This window comes from Pituophis catenifer, unplaced genomic scaffold, assembly GCF_029215685.1.
Source record: "Pituophis catenifer annectens isolate HBS135680 unplaced genomic scaffold, rPitCat1.0.hap2 SCAF_2, whole genome shotgun sequence".
NCBI classification, from domain to species: Eukaryota; Metazoa; Chordata; class Lepidosauria; order Squamata; family Colubridae; genus Pituophis; species Pituophis catenifer.
The window spans coordinates 273,604,597-273,627,069 of NW_027256882.1; the positions used below are offsets into that span (position 1 = coordinate 273,604,597).

The 22,473-nt window shown below is 39.9% G+C and overlaps 1 protein-coding gene across 1 annotated transcript in view; it reads left to right on the forward strand.

The window, feature by feature from the left end:
• The window catches only part of PLCXD3 (phosphatidylinositol specific phospholipase C X domain containing 3), a 92,010-nt gene that overhangs the window by 36,977 nt on the left and 32,560 nt on the right, over positions 1 to 22,473 (forward strand). The window contains exon 2 of the mRNA XM_070935915.1: positions 20,586 to 21,294. Within this exon, the coding sequence (XP_070792016.1) occupies positions 20,586 to 21,294 (709 nt within the window). The remainder of the gene's footprint in view (positions 1 to 20,585; positions 21,295 to 22,473) is intronic.

Sequence of the window (22,473 nt, forward strand, 5' to 3'; positions counted from 1 at the left end):
TAGAGATGGCTTACGTCAATACTCTACCTCTTAAAATAGGAATTTCCTCAAGCCCAGGGAAGTTGTTACCCTTGTCTTAGCAGAACTACAATGGATTTAGTGTGGGGAAAAATAACAAGGTGTATTTAAAGGAGGACAGGTTTATTCATTCATTGAGGAGGATTTTGTGGATCATGAGCTTAGATAGGCAATAATTTATTTTACTGATTACTTGAGTAGCATGATAGTAGTGATGTGTTCAGGTGGGTGTGAACTAGAGAATGGCAAATAATGACTGAGGATCATTGATTTCTCATGCCTATTTTTTTTAAATGTCTGGCAAAATTTAAGTTAATTTCATTGTATTCAAATTGGAATTATAAACAATAAATGGTATATGTATTGCAGGATCCAAACTAGGTTGGTCACCAGGACCAGATGTTTATTATCTACAATTGCAATGAACAAGGACCTATATTCAATTTTGCAGCTACTAAGATTGTTGGCTGAGCAGGTACAAAGATATCCAGGGAAATGATTGAAGCCTGGGAAACCGCCTCCTTGTCAGTCAACATGAGTGGTACTTAGGAACTGAGGACTTGGCAGCACAAGGAAAATACAGCTAATGACTTAATAGCCAGTCAGCAACATCCCAGTCAACAAATAAAAAGCCACACTCAACCAACTATGCATAGAAGAGCCCAAAGTACACATTCTGGTAGAGAAAAGTTTCCCGAGCATGGACTCCAGCATGAGTCCAAAAGCTTGGAAGACTAAATCTCTGGTCCTGGTGACTGATCCAGATTGGATCCTGCAAAATTATCCTGGAACAGGTATATTTGCCTTCATTTGTAGTTTATGTATTTCTTGAAGAATTACCCAATATAGGTAGCTCTCAACATATGACCAGAATTGAGCTCCAAATTCCTGTTGCGAAGCAAGACCAGGGATGAAATCCAGCAGGTTCTGACAGGTTCTGGAGAACCGGTAGCGGAAATTTTGAGTAGTTCAGAGAACCAGCAAATACCACCTTTGGCTGGCCCCAGAGTGGGGTGGGAATGGAGATTTTGCAATATCCTTCCTCCAGAAGTAGGGAGGGAATGGAGATTTTGCAGTATCCTTCCCCTGGAGTGGGGTGGGAATGGAGATTTGCAGTATGATTCCCCTGCCATTCCCACCAAGCCACGCCCACCAAGCCACACCATGCCCACCAAGCCATGCCCACAGAACCGGTAATAAAAAAAATTGGATTTCACCACTGAGCAAGACAGTTGTTAAATGAGTTTTACCCCATTTTACAATCATTTTTAATACAATTGTTAACTGAATCACGGAAGTTGTAACATGGTTGTAAAGCGAACCTTGCTTCCCCATTGACTTTGCTTGTCACAAGGTCACAAAAGAGGGTCATATGACCCTGGGACAATGCAACTGTCATAAATATGATCCAGTTGCCAAGTGTATGCATTTTGATCACATGATCATGGGGATGCGGCAAAGGCTGTAAGTGTGAAAAATGGACCTAAGACACTTTTTTAGTGCCTTTGTAACTTCAAGGGGTCACTAAATAAACTGTTGTAAGTCGAGGATTACCTGCACAACCATTCGTCTTATTCACAAGAGGAGATTTCTTATTTTAGGAGGTTGCAATACTGCAAAGTTTGAGAATTCTCAACCATTGTATAGGCTTGACTGTCAATAAATACTGGTTGCCGTAATATTTCATCATTTATCATTTTTTTTATTTTTATTATATAAAATACAAAGAAGAAAAGAAAAATCAGAAATTAAGAGAGGGAAAGGGAGTGGGGGAAAAGGGGGTGTGAGTTACAAGGGGAAAGAGAAAAAGAAAGAAAAGGGGACATTGACTTCCAACTCTTCTTAGCACAGTACAAAATAAACACTCCACACAGCCATAATTTTTCAATCAGGTTGTCTTCTGCTTCAGAAGAAAGGGAGGCCTTATTGCAGTATTTGTTTTGTTGATGCAAAAGGAACTTTCCATCAATGTCATCCCAATTCTGTAATTCTCTTCTCCTCCAGTTGTTCAGGTATGTTGGCACCTTGGCTTACTTCCTTACTTTCCCTCCTTCCCTGCCACAAAGACGTTTTCTCTTCTCAGGGTGGCTTGCCCTTTTCCCCCTGGCTGGCTGTGAAAGCTTACGATGGCAAGGTAGAGTGGGATAAAGGGATCTTGGAGTCCTAGTGGACAACCATTTAAATATGACCCAGCATATTTGTGTGCATCAGCTGCCAAAAAAAGCCAACACAGTTCTAGGCTGCATAAACAGAGGGATAGAATCAAGATCCCGTGAAGTGTTAATACCACTTTATAATGCCTTGCTAAGGCCACACTTGGAATACTGCGTTCAGTTTTGGTTGCCACAATATAAAAAAGATGTGGAGACTCTAGAAAGAGTGCAGAGAAGAACAACAAAGATGATTAGGGGACTGGAGGCTAAAATATATAGAGAACGGTTGCAGGAACTGGGTATGTCTAGTTTAATTAAAAGAAGGACCAGGGGAGACATGTTAGCAGTGTTCCAATATCTCAGGGGTTGCCACAAAGAAGAGGGAGTCAAGCTATTTTCCAAAGCACCTGAGGGCAGGACAAGAAGCAATGGGTGGAAACTAATCAAGGAGAGAAGCAACTTAGAACTAAGGAGAAATTTCCTGACAGTTAGAACAATGAGTCAGTGGAACAACTTGCCTCCAGAAGTTGTGAATGCCCCAACGCTGGAAGTTTTTAAGAAGATGTTGGATAACCATTTGTCTGCAGTGGTGTAGGGTTTCCTGCCTAAACAGGGGATTGGATTAGAAGATCTCCAAGGTCCCTTCCAACTCTGTTATTCTAAACTGAAGTTGCCTCCAGTTTTGTTTCTTTTGCAGTAATGGGTGCCTGGAGGGAGCCTGGGTCAGTTCAAGGAAGGATGCTTCACTTGCTGGCATCACAGAGGAATGTAAACTTGATTAGGGTGAGGAGAGCAAAACAGGCAGCTGCGTGAAATGAATCTACAGTTTCTCCTGGAAAAGAGAAGGGCAACCACTCTGGAACTCATTCTGTCCAAGGTAGTTGATTTTGTGCCTGTAGTCTTTTAAAACGAGCTGCTTATTCTAAATTGGGGCTCGAGGCCAAGAAGCATAAATTTTAGTACAATTGCTAAGCTGCTTTAATGAGGCAAACTTTGGGAATGGATATAAATACATTGATGTGTTTGAAAATAGATTCTGTCACACACACACACAAAATATATGCTGTGTTATGCAACACCCTTCCCCCCAGCCTGCCAAAGGCATGAGTTTTAATGGGCTTTCTTTGAACTTCGCAATAGGAAGTCATTTTTAGCAGCAGAAGCAGAGAGGTGAGCTGTATTCAGAAGGGATGCACAAAACATGGAATTATAATGTATCCCTGTGTGTGTCCATGCAGAAGTCTATCCTCTGGAATTCTGAAGGATTTACTCTCTTGGAAGGGTAGATAGGACTTCAGGTGCACCTCTACTGTGGATATAAATGGTTTTAATAGTTATTCTAAGGAAGCTCTGAGAATTACAGGTCTGGGAGAGAAGTGGGTAGAAGTAGCTATCATAGAGTTCTCATTAAATTGCATATTTCAGAATGAGTATATTGTACGGAAGGGAGGAGGGAAGAGAATCATGTCGGCGAAATATTGGGAATTGTTTTGAATGCAATTGAAAATGAAACTTCTGACCTGTAATGCAACTGTACTATTCACAAATTTGCTTCATTCTCTTCTAATCTTAAACCTGCATGGAGATCCATGATTCTATCATTTGAAATTGTATCATCCCCTGAGATTTCAAAATGTTACTCAGTCCTCTTCCCCCCTAAATCTATGCGCCAGTTACAAAAATAGTTAGAGGGAGAATTTTTGCAAGGTAAAAACAGGATGGTTTAAGATCTTAGTCTCAGGCTATGACAGCCATCCCTGGCCTTTTGCAAAATCTTCAGGGCCAGCAGCCCTATCATGAAATATGGTTAGGCAATCCTTCAGATGTCAGATACTGCAATAGGACTACAAAACCCAGCCTTCCTGGTTTTTCCTTGAGAACTCTTTTGCTTTGCAGAGGGCAGAACAGCGTATGTGATAAGATTTTCCTCTCAGCAGAGGAAGCTACCCTGAATATGTCGGATCAGGGGTGTCAAATTCGTGTCGTCGTGGCATCATTACATGATGTATCACAACTTTTCCCCCTTCACTAAAATGGAAGTAGGAATGGCCAATACGTGATGTATCTGGCTCGTGGGCTGCAAGTTTGAAACCCCTGTGCCAGATCAACTACCTTCCATACCTAGAATATATAGGTATCTTTTCCTTTCTTTAAAAGATGCAGGTTTATCTGGGCTAAATTTTGAGAGGGTATTATTAATGCTTTCCGTTACTATTTTATTGTAGGGTTTGTAAAGTTTGTAGAGTAGAACCAACCCTACAAATCAGAGTTTGTAGGGTTGGTTGGTCAGTAAAATTAAGGCCGATTCTTCTGGTCTTTTTCTTTAGCTGTTGGGTCAGCAGACCATGGTTTAGTGCTAAGTGTGAACTCAGTTGAAATGTGGAAAGAATTAAGAACAAAGTGCTAAATGTACTGAGACTGGAAAAGCAAAAGAACCTCCTAAGAATTTGTCCTGCAATCATGAAAAACAACAGGAGGGAAATGGCATCTGCCACTAGACAATCACCAGGATCATAAAGGGCAAATTTATGCTCAGGGCTGATGTCCTGGCACTTTTGAGACCCACAGGAGGAACAGGCTACAAATCATTGCAGGTTGAAAGCTCTTGCTGGGTAAAGGGTATTGAGGAAAGATGATTAAAAAACGGGACGCTGCTTTATCTGTTTTCAAACAGTTAGTGGGGAAACCGGCTGTTTCTTTGCCTAGGCTTAGCATCCCAGCATTTTACATGGCTAGGCGAGTGATTTGATTAGAGCATTGTTTTCCTCTATTCTGCCTGGCCAAGCTCAGCTATCAACTAATTTACAAGTGGTTCTTGCTTCCATTCTTCATCTGCAAGGCAAATATGATTATTTTTTTTCCCATTCATCCTAACTCATCCGGGCTGCATACTCACAGTTCAAACATTCAGATCCCTCAGAAGACGGGGAATCTGGATGAATCTACCATGTTTCCCTGAAAATAAGAACCTGTCTTATATTTTTTTGAACCCTGAAATAAGCGCTTGGCCTTATTGCCATGCATTCAAAAGCCCGATTGGGCTTATTATCAGGGGATGTCTTATTTTTGGTGAAACAGGATACTTTAGAGGGGAAGAGTGTATAACATCCACTTCCCGTACATTTTATCATGTTCTGGTGGAATGGTTTCTACCTATTTTGGCTGTGAGTTTCTGTGTTGACTTTTAATAAAAACTATTTACTACGTCTGCACTACTATTAATCTTCTCATCGTTCCTATCACCCATCTCCTCCCACTTATGACTGTATGACTGTAATCTTGTTGCTGGTATCCTTATGATTTATATTGACTTTTTCTTAATATGATTTGATTGCTTATTTGTACCCTGTGACTATCATTAAGTGTCGTACGTTATGATTCTTGATGAATATATCTTGTCTTTTTATATACACTGAGAGCATATGCACCAAAGACAAATTCCTTGTGTTATCCAATCATACTTGGCTAATAAGGAATTCTATAGTTCTATAGTTCTACAGTTCTATAGTCTTGTTGGAATCTCATTTTGGAAGACCTGTTAAATTTCCATACATGTATTTGGTTTCTATGAAAGGTTAAATTCTGCTTCACTTTGGAATGAGGGGATAATGGTAGAGCTTCCTTAGAAAACCAGATTGGATAGATGAATGGGCCAGAGTTACAGAGGAGGAGCTTCAAGTTCTGAAATAAATAATGGTATGGTGTGGATATGTGGTTGGGATTACTAGGGCACATATCCTGATGCTAATAATGGGTATCTCTATCAGCACTTAAGGCTGATAGTTATAAGGAAGAGATATCCTTGAAATGCTCTTGAAATTAGTCAAAGGATGGCTAACACACTGCACATTTTTATGCCAAATCAAAAATTCTTGAGAACGGGACTAACTACTGTGCAGTAAAGCCTACTGTGAATAACAATTGTAGTGCACATTTTTCAACCAGTTGTACATCCTTGTGCATGAAATATCCAGGCTTGGGTAGATCATGAAAACAGCACATTTTTCTGGCTTTTTGATTCTGTAACAACAACTCTCTTTACTTTCAAAACAGTGAATTTGAACACCTGACTTACGTTCTCTTTTATACTAATAGGCCACATTCTGCAAGAATCCTTATATCTTTTGCTCCACTTTCAAACAGAAGGACAGACACCATGTTACCCAGCCAAATCTGCTAGTACTTTGATTCAGTAGGCAGAGATTGCTAAATTAACAACATCTTCTAGCCGACACATCAATTCATGTGTCATGTTCTTGGTGCGGCATTCAGTCTAGCAGCATGTACAATCAATGTTCTGATGGCCATTTTTATGGTAAACAGCAAAGCAATTTAAATATTGCGTTGAGTACAGCCACAGTTCTGAGATGGATAGAAGTTAAAGCTGTACTGTACGATACAGGAAGAGTCAACATTTTGTTCTTACAGTGCAGAATCTTGGCCTTTTCTCTTTTTTTTTTTCTCCTAGAAAAAGAGTTTAGACATGTGGCAGAGGATATACATGCTCATACTAAGGCATGTAGAACCTGCAAATGTTACAATATGGACTGAAGCTGTTCACAATCCATTTCTCTTACTACTCAGTACTAGCAGATTTGACTGGGTAACATGGTGTCTGTCCTTCTGTTTGAAAGTGGAGCAAAAGATGATATTCCATGCCTTCTGAACTTATATTATTACTAGCCCAACCTGAGATGCTATTTACCTCTTTGCTTTTTTTTCTTTCATGTTTTGCTTTTGCAAGCTGTAGGGTTCTTCCAACCTGTTAATACATTTGTCTTCTGAGTTAGGAAGACTCTTTTAGAACAGGGCAGGGGTGGGTTCTAATTTTTTCACTATCGATTCTGTGGGCGTGGCTTATTTTGTGAGCGTGGCTTGATGGCCATGTGACAATTATTTAGGATTTAGCAGAGGTACTGGTCTACCAGGCTTTTAACTGCTTGCAGAGCTGTAACGATTTACCCATTTATTTTTTGCAGGCACTGATCTACTCATGTATTTTTGCAGGTACTGATCTACTCATGTATCTTTGCAGCCACTGATCTACTCATGTATTTTTGCAGCCACTGATCTACTCATGTATTTTTGCAGGCACTGGTCTACTCATGTATTTTTCCAGGCACTGATCTACCCATGTATTTTTGCAGGCACTGATCTACTCATGTATTTTTGCAGGCATTGGTCTACTCATGTATTTTTGCAGGCACTGATCTACTCATGTATTTTTGCAGGCACCAATCTACTCATGTATTTTTGCAGGCACTGGTCTACTCATTTGTTTTCTTTTAACAATGATCAGCTGTAGGGCGGCCCTTTGAAACCCTGCGGCAAGAGTTTAAACAGTTTTTTTCCCTCTAGCCATCAGCTGGGACTCAGGAGGCAGCAATAGATTGGGGGTGGGGCCAAATAAAAGGTAAGAATAATGCGGGGTGTATGGGTGGGGGTGAGTGGGGTGGGTTGGGGGCTATGGGGGGCGGGGGAACTGGTTCGTTGACATCATATCGTCACTGCTACCGGCTCGGGAAAACCGGGCCAAACCGGGAGGAACCTACCACTGGAACAGGGGTGTCAAACTCAAGGCCCGTGGGCCACATCCGCCCCCCGGGATGCTTAAATCTGGCCTGAAGCACTAACCTGGAAACAGTAAAGGACTGGAAGCCCATTTTCTCTGGCAGAGTGCTTGGGCTGCCACAGGTGCCCCTGACATGAATAATGTTGAGCTGGCCATGCTCACCCTGGCCCCCTGAGGTCAAACACAACCCTGAAGTGGCCCTCAATGAAATCGAGTTTGATACTCGTGTTTTAAAATAACAGAAATCTGTGATCTAGTGATGCAAATAGAAGAGACTTTAATTTTTAGAAATCTTTAGAATGTCTAACCTTTTGGTTCCTTTACTTATTGTTTGTTTCCTTCTTTTGTTTGATAATTTGTAAGCCAATTTTAATGGTATGTTCATGATTAACATTGTCTTCAAATACTGAAAAATGCCTGGGAGAGCATCCTGGACATAGGACTCATTGTTGGGAACCTGGAGATAAAGGATTTATGGCATATAAACATATTTCACATAGCACAAAAGCAGACTGCATTATGCAAATATTCATCCATCTTTCGTAATAAATATAAAGAGCATATGCAAACTGAGTTGGATAGAACACTGCAGTTAGATAATTATAGCACAGTAATCTCAGTGACTATGGAAGTCAGTCACAGCATAACAAAATTATGATTATTTATCAGCAAATGAAATTCTGCACGCCAAGTGAATGACGCTACTCCAGACAATGAATATACTTTCAGAGAAAATAGTAATTATTATTGTCATACTTACCTCTGAATTCCTTTTACATGGAAGCCTGATGATCTATTTGACTTCTGCAGGTCTTTGCTGATGATTACATTGAATACAGTAGAATAAAACTTCTTGCTCTTTGCCTTTATAGAATCAGCGCAATCAAATGTTTCCAAAGTTCCTGAATTTTGTCTGTTTAGAGCAAAATTTCCTGAATTTTGTCTGTTTTGGGATGTCAAACTCACGTCATCACTGCGGCATCATGTGATGTATCTGGATTCCCCCACCCCCTTCACTAAACAGGGCAAGGGCATGGGCAGCGCGTGATATATCTGGCCCATGGGCCAGGAGTTTGACAGCCCTGGCTTACAGAATGGGGGATATTGTCCACCCCCTCTCATCTTCTGATTAGAAAGTAAATTTCTAGGAATGTAGAAAGTTAAGATATTAGGATAAGGGGTTCACCCAAGTATTTTGCTTGGTTTTCTTCTGTGTTCAGGAATACAGTCTGTGTGCAGATACCGTATGTACATTCACACAGAAAGAACATTCAAACACAGAGTTGCCATAATATCTACAGCCTAGAGTCTGGGAAAAGCTTCAATGCTTGCTTTTTTCATTTTTTAAAATATCTATATAGGATTTTGGGTATTCAGGGGCATCTCAAATAATTGCTTGTGTGAGTTTTTGTGCATAGAAGTTCCTCAGCGGGCTCATTGTGGCAACTTGAGAGCCTCAGATCTAAACACAGGGGGTTTTTTTGGTCTTTTAATGACCCCGTAATCCCTTGCATTGGGATGCAACTGGGGCAACTGAATGGAGCTGAATGTTTACTGGCCGGATACCATTCCTGTCACCAATGCAGAGTTCGCAGATGATATTTACTCATTGTGCCCAGAGAGACAAATATCTGCCACTACCTAGGATCGAACTCACAGCCTTCTGATTGTGAGGCAAGAGCTCCACTTCTAGGCCACTCTTCAGATCTAAACACAGTTGTTCTATGAAATTGGTTTACTCCAACAGATACAACGGGTGTGCAATATTCTATCCATTTTAGGACAAAGCATGTGTATTTAGTTGGAAATATTGAAAAATAAATATTCAACTTTCCTTCTTTGAAGCTTCAAAAGCTTTCATTCCAAATGAATATAAAAGGATATAAACAACAACAACAAAAAAACAAAGCAGTTCGTGTTTTCCTCATTATCTTTCAACTGTAAAATGAGATTTGATGAGAGAGGGTGGGATGGGAAGAATCCCAGTGCAGCGATAAGAAATTAAAATCTGTACAAAATCTTTTTCTTCTTCTCTTGGCAAGGAGCCATTTTGTACATTGTGTTACTGGCATGCTTTAATTACCCCTAATTCACACTACTTTAGAATAACTGCTGAGCAAAACTCTGATGCACTAGTTGTGACAGGAATGTATGATTTTCATCATCATATGTACATGGAAGAGTGGAGAAACTGCTAATGTACCAGAGTGGATAGTTTGAAGGTAAACAACCAAAACCATCAATTTAACTTTTAGTATGTAATTCCTGAACAGATACAGTCTTGCCAGGCACCATGAAGAGATGAATAGATGAAGAAAGGAACTAATTTTTCCTAGTGGTGCAGCAAGACTTCACTGGTAGTATGATGGCATTTTATCTGTACTTGAACAAGTTTAGTATCATCTATGGAGATTCTCAGTCATCCAGGTCATGGTTGATCCAAAGGAACTTTTTCAAGAGGCAATTGGACTTTCTTTATTCGTTCTTTGAAGGCCTTTCACTTCTCATCTGAGAAGCTTCTTCAATTCTGGCTGAATGGTGGGGAATGGAAGGATTTATATTCCTTGCAGTCATCTGGTCATTAGCACTCTTTCTGAGAATATTTGAGGTCACTTGGAGGTTTACCTGTGCCCTCAGGGTCACTTGAATAGTGCAAATGGGTGTGGAACCTTTTTGGAACTGTTGAAAGTTCACAACCTCATCAACTCTCAGAAAGAGTGCTAAGAAGAGGGAAAGGAAGGGGAAATATTTAAGGTATATGATAGAGTTTGATTAGAGATTGAAGGGAAAAAGAGTATTTTTACTCCTACGGCAAACCATCTCAAATATTTCAGCCGAATATAGTATTTGAACAAAAGTTCTCCATTCTAGCTCTAAATGCTGAAGCTATTATCAACATTTATTAGTGTCCTTGTATCCCTAGTGGGTCTTGTCTTCATGATTTTGGAGGGATACATTTTGCTGTGAGATACCCTGGGCAATTGTCATTCTTCTTCAGCATTTATCTTGTCTGGTAGGCTTTGGGTTGGAATATAAATCTCAGAGCAGGACATTAATGCATCTTGTCTCTCTAGTAACGGTGGATATTATAAATGCCTGTGCATGAATGTAAAGGCGTCCTATAGGACACCACTGAATAGTTGATCTATTGTAGCTATAAAAAGGTAAAGGTTCCCCTTGCACATATGTGTTAGTTGCTCCCAACTCTAGGGGGCGGTGCTCATCTCCATTACAAAGCCGAAGAGCCAGCGCTGTCCAAAGACGTCTCTGTGGTCATGTGGCCAGTATGACTAAACGCCAAAGGCACACCGAACGCTGTTACCTTCCCACCAAAGGTGGTCTCTATTTTTCTACTTGCATTTTTTACATGCTTTCGAACTGCTAGGTTGGCAGAAGCTGGGACAAATAATGGAAGCTCACCCCGTTACGTGGCACTAGGGAGTCGAACCGCTGAACTGCCGACCTTTCAATCAACAAGCTCATCGGGTCTATTAGGCATTTATATTTTTCAAAGATGTCAGGAGAAGGAGAAGGAGAAGGAGAAGGAGAAGGAGAAGGAGAAGGAGAAGGAGGAGGAGGAGGAGGAGAAGGGGAAGAAGAAGAAGTTTATTTTTGCATTAGGTGGTGGGGCATAGATTAGTGCAGCATTTGGTGGAGTCTTTGGCAATTGGGAATGGGCCACTGATCTTTGTTATCACCATTTTAATTGCTTCAATATATTGTATGTTGTGTGGGCATCAAGGATGACTTTCCAATTTATTGAAGCAAGGTTTTCATTGCCCATTTATCCAAGTAAGAATAGGCAAAATATCAGGAAAGTAAACTCTGGAATGTAAATGATTAGGGTTAGTAATTTCTGAAACCCATTCTCAGCCATGTGGTACCTTTGCTTTGTCATTTATAATAGGAAGAGTGAAGTTATGGAAGATATCTGGCAGCTTTGGCTAACCTGGTGCTCTACAAATGATCATGCTGGACAGTCTGCATTTCTTATTGTTTGTTTCAAGTCCTGATTTATTTCCATAATGAAAAAAAAACTGCTTAGAATTTAAAGAAAGTAAAAAGTGTCCCTAGATCCTTATAGGATGCTTACTTTCCCTATTGTCCCAGGTTCATATTGGAACAAAACATTACCAATCAGCATTACAAAACATGTGATGCCTATTTTCTTGGGGAAGATCTTTTGTCAAAAGATACTTTTGACAAAATACCTCAGAAAAGGGGTTCAGGTTCTTCTCAATTTAGAACATCCATACTGGCTATGGAATGTTTTCCAATTTTAATACAACCTGTCACATAAAAATAAGAAAAAAGTGACATACAAATTCTGCAGACAGTCTAAATTCTGCAGACAGTCTAAAAATATACATCCAAATCTGCCTTGGAAGAACAGTACAGATTGTACTGAAGAAAATAGGAAAAGGAAAAAGAAAGAAGCCAGAGAACCAGAAGGCCTCCTTTGGGGATGAGCTCCAGTAATTATCGTGAAGACCATTTTTAAAAATTAGTTGTGTAACCATGAGCACTGCTCTGCAAAGATTTTTCTTCTTCTACCACCACTGCCAAAATCTATTCAATATAATTATATTTACAGAAAAGCAAGTGATACCTCATACATTTATTGCTTTTTAATTAGAAAATGTTACATTTATTAACATTTGCGGCCGCGCGGGTGGTTATGGGAGCGACGTGGCGCTCCCATGTGACTCCCCTCCTGCGCGAGCTGCACTGGCTCCCAGTGGTCTTCCGGGTACACTTCAAGGTTTTGGTTACCACCTTTAGAGCACTCCATGGCTTAGGACCGGGGTATCTACGAGACCGCCTTCTGCCACCAGTAGCCTCTCACCGACCAGTACGCTCCCATAGAGAGGGGCTTCTTAGGGTGCCGTCAGTCAAACAGTGTCGACTGGCAGCCCCCAGGGGAAGAGCCTTCTCTGTGGGGGCACCTGCCATCTGGAACGATCTCCCCCCGGAGATACGGAGGATCCCGGATCTGCGTGCTTTCCGCCGTGCCCTCAAAACATTCCTATTCCAGCAGGCCGGCCTGGCCTAACCTCTCTTTTAAACTGTTTTTAACTTTTTAAAATATTTAATTTGTCTTGTAAATGTGGGATGTTTTAAATTTTGTTCTCTGGGCCAATTTATTTAATTGTATTTTAATGGTTTTTTAACATTTGTATTATATGTACTTTATCTTTTGGCTGTTCACCGCCCTGAGTCCTTCGGGAGTAGGGCGATATATAAATTCAATAAATAATAATAAAATAATAATAATAACTGAATGAAATGCTATTCAGACTGGTAGAACGATATCGGATTTTCTCTCCTTTTTTTGGTCAAAGAGGCTACTTTGTCAACAAAAGGCTCAATATTATTGCAAAAAGAAAAAAAACAGTCGTGAACAGCAAGTTGCAGGTCACCCAAGTTCTGTTAATGTCTCTAGGCCCAGTAGTATCTTTAGGGTAGGTGTTAAAAAGTTTTAAAATATGAGGAAAGGTGCAGCTGAAGGAGCAAAGTGGTGGTGGTGGGGGGGGCTTTTGGCAAAATTTTATTTATTTATTTATTTTATTTTATTTTATTTTATTTTGTCAATCACATATTAGATAACCGACATAGATATAGACATGGTTATTAATACATGGAATGGATACAAAGGGGACAGTAGGAGAGACCTTATGCATGCCCCTTACAGGCCTCTTAGGAATGGGGTGAGGTCAACAGTAGACAGTCTAAGGTTAAAGTTTTGAGGGTTTGGGGAAGAAACCACAGAGTCAGGTAGTGCATTCCAGGCATTGACCACTCTGTTACTGAAGTCATATTTTCTGCAATCGAGTTTGGAATGGTTTACCTTGAGTTTGTATCTATTATTTGCTCGTGTATTGTTGTGGTTGAAGCTGAAGTAGTCATTGATAGGTAGGACATTGGCAGATAATTTTATGTACTACACTTAGGTCAGACCAAAATCAGCGTAGTTCTAAGTTGTCTAAACCCAAAATTTCAAGCCTGGTGGCATAAGGCATTCTGTTGCAAGCAGAGGAGTGGAGGACTCTTCTTGTGAAATATCTCTGGACTCTCTCAATTATATTAATATCCGATATGTAGTCTGGGTTCCAGACAGATGAGCTGTATTCGAAAATTGGTCTCGCAAATGACATGGAGATTTTTTCCCAAACATGGTGCTTTCCCAAAGAGAAGTCCGGATTAAGAGATTGTACAATCTCAAGCAGAATGGGGGCAGGGGGTAAAGGTTCAGAGTAGCCATATCCTAGCCTCTTTCAATGTATATCTAGTAGAAAGGACAAGAATGGATAAGATTCTGTCCATTAGGTGTAAGCAAGTGAAGGATTCAACCTGATTGGATTTTGCAGTGTCATCTCTGGGCTTGGGCTTGAGAGTATATGAATTATGGATTATCTAAAGCAGTAGTTCAAGTTGTGCACAAAATTCAGCTTTGTGCACAACTTGTCTATTCCCAGATCTTGGGTGTAATCTCAAAGGTGCTTTTTCAAAAGGCAACTGGACGATGTTTTTTCCTTGAGGAAGGTGTTTCGCTTCTCATCCAAGAAGCTTTGTCAGGGTTCCCAAAATCCTGACTGTCATATTGGGTTTGCTTGACAAGCTTCTTCAGTTCTGACTGGATGGTGGGGGTGGATGGAACTGTCATTGGGCTATATATACCCAAATGTATATGTCTATGCATACATAGTCACATTTTTGTATTAAGGACTAATATATTTAGCCATGTTTCATATAATTTTATTTATTTATTTATTTATTTATTTATTTATTTATTTATTTATTTATTTATTTATTTGTTTGTTTGTTTGTTTGTTTCCATTTCTATACCGCCCTTCTCCAAATAGGACTCAGGGCGGTGGACAGCCAAAGTAAAAAAACAGAACATACAAAATTTAAAAAACAGTTTAAAATAATTAAATATTTTGGCCGTAAATTAAAACAATCCGATTTAAAATCAATTTAAAATTTAACTCAATCTTCCATCAGCAATCAAAGTATGAAGCAGAAGTTAGCTACAGTGCTGGAAGTGCTCAAATCTTGATGCAATAGAAGATACAATGCATACATTTCAGTCTTTCTCCTTGAATTAACTTGTAGAATGGGTACTACAGGGAAAGCATAACAATTCCTATAAAAGGGGCAATGGAGAAGGTCATGGTTGAACAAATACATATGAGTCAGGAACATTTTGATATCTATATGAAAACAGTACCAGAAGGCAAAGCACTGAACTGAGCTGATATAAAAGTTTGTGAGGCTTCAGTATTATAATGTTAATTAATGGTCACGGAAAAGTTGTTTTGAAGGGCCAGATGCCTAATGTTTTAGAAATTCATTCCTAAATCCATTCCTTAATAACATTTACAGCTGGGCTCTTGATGCTGTCTGAGCTTGGTTGTTTCTTGTAAACATTTCATTACCAGACTAGGTAACATTTTATTGAAGCGTCTGCAAGAAAATAATCAGGCACCAAGAACCTAATGGCTCAAATTTAAACTACGTATAATTTCTTGTACTGGAACACCTATAAAAATTTTAAAAGTCTAATGAAACAAGTTCCACAGAAAGGTTACAAATCTCTTTGGAGGTCTGGATTTGGATATTCTTTTCTAAACTTAATTATAGTTTATACCAGGGGTGAAATCCAGCAGGTTCTAACAGGTTTTGGAGAACCGGCAGTGGAAATTTTGAGTAGTTCGGAGAACCAACAAATATCACCTCTGGCTGGCCCCAGAGTGGGGTGGGAATGGAGATTTTGCAATATCCTTCCCCCAGGAGGGGAGGGAATGGAATTTTTTTTTTTTTTGCTTTAATTTATATGCCGCCCTTCTCCGGAGACTCAGGGCTGCTTACAATGCGTTAAGCAATAGCCTTCATACTTTTGTATATATTTATACAAAGTCAGTTTATTGCCCCCACAATCTGGGTCCTCATTTTACCTACCTTTGAAAGGATGGAAGGCTGAGTCAACCTTGAGCCTGGTGAGATTTGAACTTGCAGTAATTGCAAGCAGCAGATGTTAATAACAGTGCTTTAGTCCACTGTGCTACCAAGGCTCTTTTGCAGTATCCTTCCCCTGGAGTGGGGTGGGAATGGAGATTTTGCAATATCCTTCCCTGCCACGCCCACCAAGCCACGCCCACAGAACCAGTAGGAAAAAAAATGTGGATTTCACTCCTGGTTTATACTTACATACCAACTCTAGGAAAGGACTAGATGAGAAACTTGTGTCTGTACAAAACATCAATCTTGTCTAAACAGGGCTGGCTACTCTGAGTTTCAGCATGTTGTGGGAATCCCGCCATGGTTTTATCCAAAGGAAAATAACAATGTTTTGCTAATCCAGATTTAGGATAATTGAGCCTAGCCAGCATGTTTACTATGACATTCCAGAAAACACTTTGGGCAATTTTAGATGCAAGATATAAATAATAAGATTGCTGGAAAATAAGTTGGAATAGCCACTCTTAACTATTGGAGACATCCAGGATTCCAGTGAGAACAATGGATCAACAAATGTTGCCAAAGTGAAATGAAATTCTGGTTTAATTTTCTTTCCAACACATAGGAGAATAGGTTAAAGGGATTAAAGAGTCAGTACAGTACTTGATTTTTTCCCCCAGCTCACAAAACTTGAAGTTATGTTTAAGGAGTTTGGGAACCAGCCTACTTTTGTGCTAAATTTTGGGTTATAAATTTATTGTTACCTAGAAGTTTCAAATTAATATGTCCTGGAAGGATGACTTCCATCAAAGGTATTTTTTTCAAGAAGATTTTCCATTCTTTACTTGAAAAATGAGTTTTTAAAACCCCCACAGTTCAACACTGGCAGCTCCAAACAGATTAACTGCTTAGCTGTAGATCACTGCTCTTTCTTATATGTGATTTGGGAGAAATAATGAGCTTTTAACCATTGATTTATTTTTGTTTTGATGATGCAGTGCAAAACATTTTATGCTGAGCAAATAGACACATTGAAATAAATGCTTCCATTTGACTGATAGCTGATTCAATTTAAATGCCATTTGCACCGTAAAAAGTCTTGTCTTGAATATATCCTTATGAATCACTTAAAAGAGGACAAAGCAACTGAAAGGAATAAAAATAAGTTGCAGTAAATGGGTTTGGTCCCCATTTACATCAGCCCTCCCTGTTTCATTACTGGATTTATTGCAAAGATATATTTGGTCCTACATGAAGGTGAAATCTTCTGGATCAATTTGATCAAGTAGTTCTACATGACAGGATTCCATATTTATCACTTTTCTTCAAGAGAGCCTGGAATACTTGGATTTGTAGAATAAGATCATTACTGTTCATAGAAACACGATTACAGACCATGGTTGTGTCTTCCTTTTATCCTTTTACCCTTAGTTTATGCTTGGAAGAATCAACAGAGCATTAATTTAGAGCAGTGTTTTTTAAGCTGGGGAATTCTGGAAATTGAAGTCCATACATCTTAAAGTTGTCAAATTTGAAAGACACTGATTTAGAGAAATCCTACCTAAATCCAAGTTGTTTAGGAATTGCCAGAATTGAATCTGCTCGTCCAGTCATCTAACAAAAGCCTGCTGGGTAGCCCATTTTATGTGGTTCATGGGAAGTAGATGAGGCAACTAGACTTCTCAATGGTGGCTTCCATTCCATGGTTGTCCTTCACAAGGTTAAAGCACAATTATTCCAGTATACTTTCAGCCTCTGCTTGATTTGGTCACCTATGATTAAAAGATAAAGGTAAAGGTTCCCCTCGTACCATATCTGCTAGTTATTCCCGACTCTAGGGGACGGTGCTCATCTCTGTTTCAAAGCTGAAGAGCCAGCTGTCTGATGACAATTCTGTGGTCATGTGGCTGGCATGACTAAATGCCAAAGGTGCACGGAATGCTGTTACCTTCCCACCAAAGGTGGTCTCTATTTTTCTACTTGTATTTTTTATGTGCTTTCGAACTGCTAGGTTGTCAGAAGCTGGGACAAGTAATGGGAGCTCACCCCATTATGCGGCACTAGGGATTTGAACTGCTGAACTGTCGACCTTTTGATCGACAAGCTTAGTGCCTTAGCCACCGCATCATCTATGATTATAGGGTTTTAATTCTTTTCTATTGTCTTTCCAATTTACAGTTTGCTTTGCTGTTCCACCTCAAAGACCCTTATAATTGATATTGCCTATAAATATTGCCAATACCCAATATTTGGAACCCTTGCTCTTTGTAGGGTAAAATAGAAATAATAATATAAAATGAAGTGGAATTACAATTGGAAAGAGATAACCTGTTCTCTGTTCTATTTTCTTTTGTTGTTACTTGTTGAAAGTAATTGCGTAACATAAATTATTTCAAGTGGTTTTCAGACTACCATGGATCAGACAATATGCTTTTGATGTGGAAATCAATGTTTGTATGCATGAGTGTTCAAAATCCCAGACAGGGCCTTGCTCAGTTCTAAGAGAATGGCATTCAATCTTTTCTTCAGTCCAAGAGTTGTATTTGCTGCTAAATCTCTTCCCCAGAGGAAAGGTTTTTAGACCTTTCTACCAAGGAACAGGGGTGAAATCCAGCAGGTTCTGACAGGTTCTGGAAAACCGGTAGCGGAAATTTTGAATAATTCGGAGAACTGGCAAATACCACCTCTGGCTGGCCCCAGAGTGGGGTGGGAATGGGGATTTTGCAGTATCCTTCCCCTGTCACACCCACCAAGCCACACCATGCCCACCAAGCCACGCCCACAGAACCGGTAGTAAAAAAATTTGGATTTCACCACTGCCAAGGAAGGTTGCTTTCATGGAGAAAGAAGGTTCTAAGGACCACCTTTGATGGGAAAGTAACAGTGCTCCATGTGCCTTCGGCATTTAGTCATGCCGGCCACACAACCACAGACACGTCTTCAGACAGTGCTGGCTCTTTGATTTTGAAACGGAGATGAGCACCGCCCCCTAGAGCCGGAAACGACTAGCACACATGTACGGGGGAACCTTTACCTTTAACTTATGCTCTCCCTGTTAAATAACAGGGAGTCCCCCAAAACTGCTCATGCTTGTATTTCCTCCGGTTTGTGGTGTACTAGCAAACAAATGCTCTTTTGTATTACCAAAGAGAAGGAAAAGAAGAAAAAGGAACAGGAGGAGATCATGATGATGTCCCCAGGAAAGAAAGCATTCTTGCCCTATTCAGAGAGTAGGTATATAATTCTACATCTCCCTCATTCTTTGGCATACTCTCCTTCAAAAACAGGAGAGGACCTAATTTAGCCAAGATATTGAGATATTTTATTTTATCCATATTCAGATAGCATGCTAGTATATCTACTGCTAATGCACTGTGGGCGTATGTTTTCATATATGATAGTTGTAAGGTTGCCTTCACCAAGCTGCTAACATTTAAATGTGTTGAGCTCTAATTCTAAACATTTCCAGCTCCGCATACTTGGTGGTTAATGCCCCTCTCCAACTTTATAGTCATTGTGTACTCTTAAGAAGTTGTGCATGGTCCAGATTTGATAGATTTATCAGGCACTTACTTCATCCTGAACAACAGAGTAAAAGAATGGACAATAAATTGCAGATAGTACCAATGTTATACACTATTCATAGATCTCGTTCTGTGAGACTGAGGTAGCAGCAGTATATTCCTTCTGTTTACCTGCAGCACTAATCTATGATCTCAGTAAAGCCATCTGTTGCTCAGATGTTGTAGCGAGCAACTACTTGTTGCCTCAGACATTTATAATTAATTCCTTTTAAACAAGTACTGGGGTTATGCACTTTTGTGTATCCTTTGTTTCCCTCATTCACACTGAGGGATATCAGTCCCATATACTTCCTGTATAACTAATGGATCAAACAAGAGCTAGTCAATCTCAGCTAGGGTTTATGGATGAAAGCCAAACAATTGTCAGTGCTGAGTCATAGTCTGTGCCAGAACCCAGGAGAGTTTCTGCACAGATATGATTTGAGAACATGAAGTAGTAGCTAAGAAATCAGTTCAGACATTTTTTCCATCTAGTCAATCTTCTCTGTTAATATCATTCTTTGTTCTGCAAATTTTTCATACGGTGCCAAGTAATTTTCCTCATTGGTTTGTTTATTCCTTACTTCATTGCATGCATGTCTAAAAGTTCAAGATGGTATAGAAGTATTACCTATTCCAATATTATTTTCACAACAACCCTTTAAAATTAAAAACTCAAACTGGCATCACCCAAATTCCCAGAGGTATAAGAGGAGGGGAAGGCAAAACAGCCTTTCAAGATTGTTACTACAGCCTATATTCGAGTCCAGGAGAGTTCCAGTCATTCTTGGAAGTGTTTCCTTAGCTGGTCTACCTCAAAGGGCTGACAATCAGCTACCTTCCAAGGGAGCATTTCTGTGTAAAAAAGGGCTCCCAAACTAGCGAAAGAGAGAGTGAGACAGAGAGAGAGAGTGAGACACAGAGAGAGAGGGAGGGAGGGAGGGAGGGAGGGGGAGAGCGAGAGAGAGAGAGAGAAAGAGATACTACTATCATCTTATATGTATATTACACATCCATTCATGTCTGATATAATCAAAGAAAATATTGTTACATATATTACAACTGTCTTTTAAAATATTCATATTTATCTTCTTTTAAACACAAATGCTGGTTTTATTTCTTTCATTAACTGTATGAATTATAGACTTTCCCACCAATCTACCTGAATATGAAACAGTTAAGTAAATTATACTGTTATTTGAATTTCAGCACATTTTCATGGAATAGTTAGGCAATCTTGATGAGTACATGATATCACTTATGGGTGTTCAAATCTTGCTGATTTTGTTTCAAATTATTCTTTTGTATTATCTTTAGGGTCTCATGATTCATTTAGCTTCTATATTGATGAGGCCTCTCCAGTGGGACCTGAGCAGCCAGAAACTGTCCAGAATTTTGTCTCTGTGTTTGGAACTGTGGCTAAAAAGCTGATGAGGAAATGGCTTGCAACACAGACAATGAATTTTACAAGCCAACTTGGAGCAGGGATACGGTATTTCGACCTTCGGATCTCCACAAAGCCCAGAGACCCAGATAATGAACTCTACTTCGCTCATGGTTTATTCAGTGCCAAAGTCAATGAGGGCCTGGAGGAGATCAGTGCCTTTCTCATTGACCATCATAAAGAAGTGGTCTTGTTGGACTTCAACCACTTCTACGGAATGCAGAAATGCCACCATGAAAAACTGGTTCAAATGCTCAAAGACACATTTGGGAGTAAAATGTGCCCAGCCATCTTTGCCCATGAAGTCTCTCTCCAATACCTGTGGGAGAAGGATTATCAAGTTTTGGTGTTTTATCACAGTCCAGTGGCTTTAGAGGTCCCATTTCTATGGCCAGGACAGATGATGCCAGCTCCGGGGGCAAACACAACCGATCCAGAAAAATTGATCCAGTTTCTCCAGGCATCAATCACTGAGCGCAGGAAGAAGGGCTCTTTTTTTATATCTCAGGTGGTCCTGACTCCAAAGGCTAGCACGGTAGTCAAGGGGGTCACCAGTGGTCTTAGAGAAACAATCACGGAAAGGTAAGTACCTGCCCAAATACTGAGATATTCTCAGATTGATGGCAATTTGTCTCTTTACTTCTGTAAGCTTCTATTAGTAAAGGCATGACAACTATTATTAATAAATGTTAAAAATATTCACACAGAAATCCTGCACTCATCTTAACAGAAGAACCATACTCAAGTGCCTTCCAACTCTGAATCCTTTAACAATGGGTAGAAGAAGAAACACTTTGCCAAGTTTCTCTCATTTCCATGTTATATCTCAAAGGAAGTATTGTGACAATGCCAGAGGTGGTATTCTGGAGAACCGGTAGTGGAAATTTTGAGTATTTCAGAGAACCGGCAAATACCACCTCTGACTGGCCCCATCCCCATCTATTCTCTGCCTCCCGAGTCCCAGCTGATCGGGAGGAAATGGGGATTTTGCAGTAACCTTCCCCTGGAGTAGGGAGGGAATGGAGATTTTACAGTATCCTTCCCCTGCCATGCCCACCAAGCCACGCCCACAGAACCGGTAGTAAAAATATTTGAATCCCACCATTGGACTATGTAAGCTGCCACCAACCGAAAGTTGGCCTCACATGAGTATGATGCTATGGGGGGGAAGTTGAACCAGCTAATTAATGGCTCAACATAGGTTCCAAAGGAAACTTTGCAAAGAGACTTTGCACATTTCATCTGGAAATGTATGGAGAATTGGTTTCCATTGGTGAGAATTCTCACCTTCTGTCTCCCTTAATTTCCTCCTTCTTTCCTATTTTCTAAATTTGTTCTAAGGATGCCTTTAATGGTTCCACTAAATAGTTGGCTCTCCCTTCTTTTTCCTTGCCAGAAAAATAAATTTTGGAAAGGAAAGATGAGAGAAGGATGCTCTGTCTTTAGCCAAGTTCCATAATCCTTCAGTGTAAATAAGAGAAAGGAAGAGATTGGGCAACCATTGTCTGAAATGATATAGGGTTTCCTGCCTGAGCAGGGGGTTGGACTAGAAGACCTCCAATATCCCCTTCCAACTCTGTTGTTCTGTTCTGAATTAGATATTGCATAATTAACAACATCCATGTCTGCGTATTCCCAGACCACACTGAATGTGTATGAATATTATATATGTTTGCCATTGCAACCTGCCAGAATATTAAGTATGGCCCTTTGCATTTAAATTTTCTGTCATCTGTATAGTTAGACAATATCAAGTTTTAG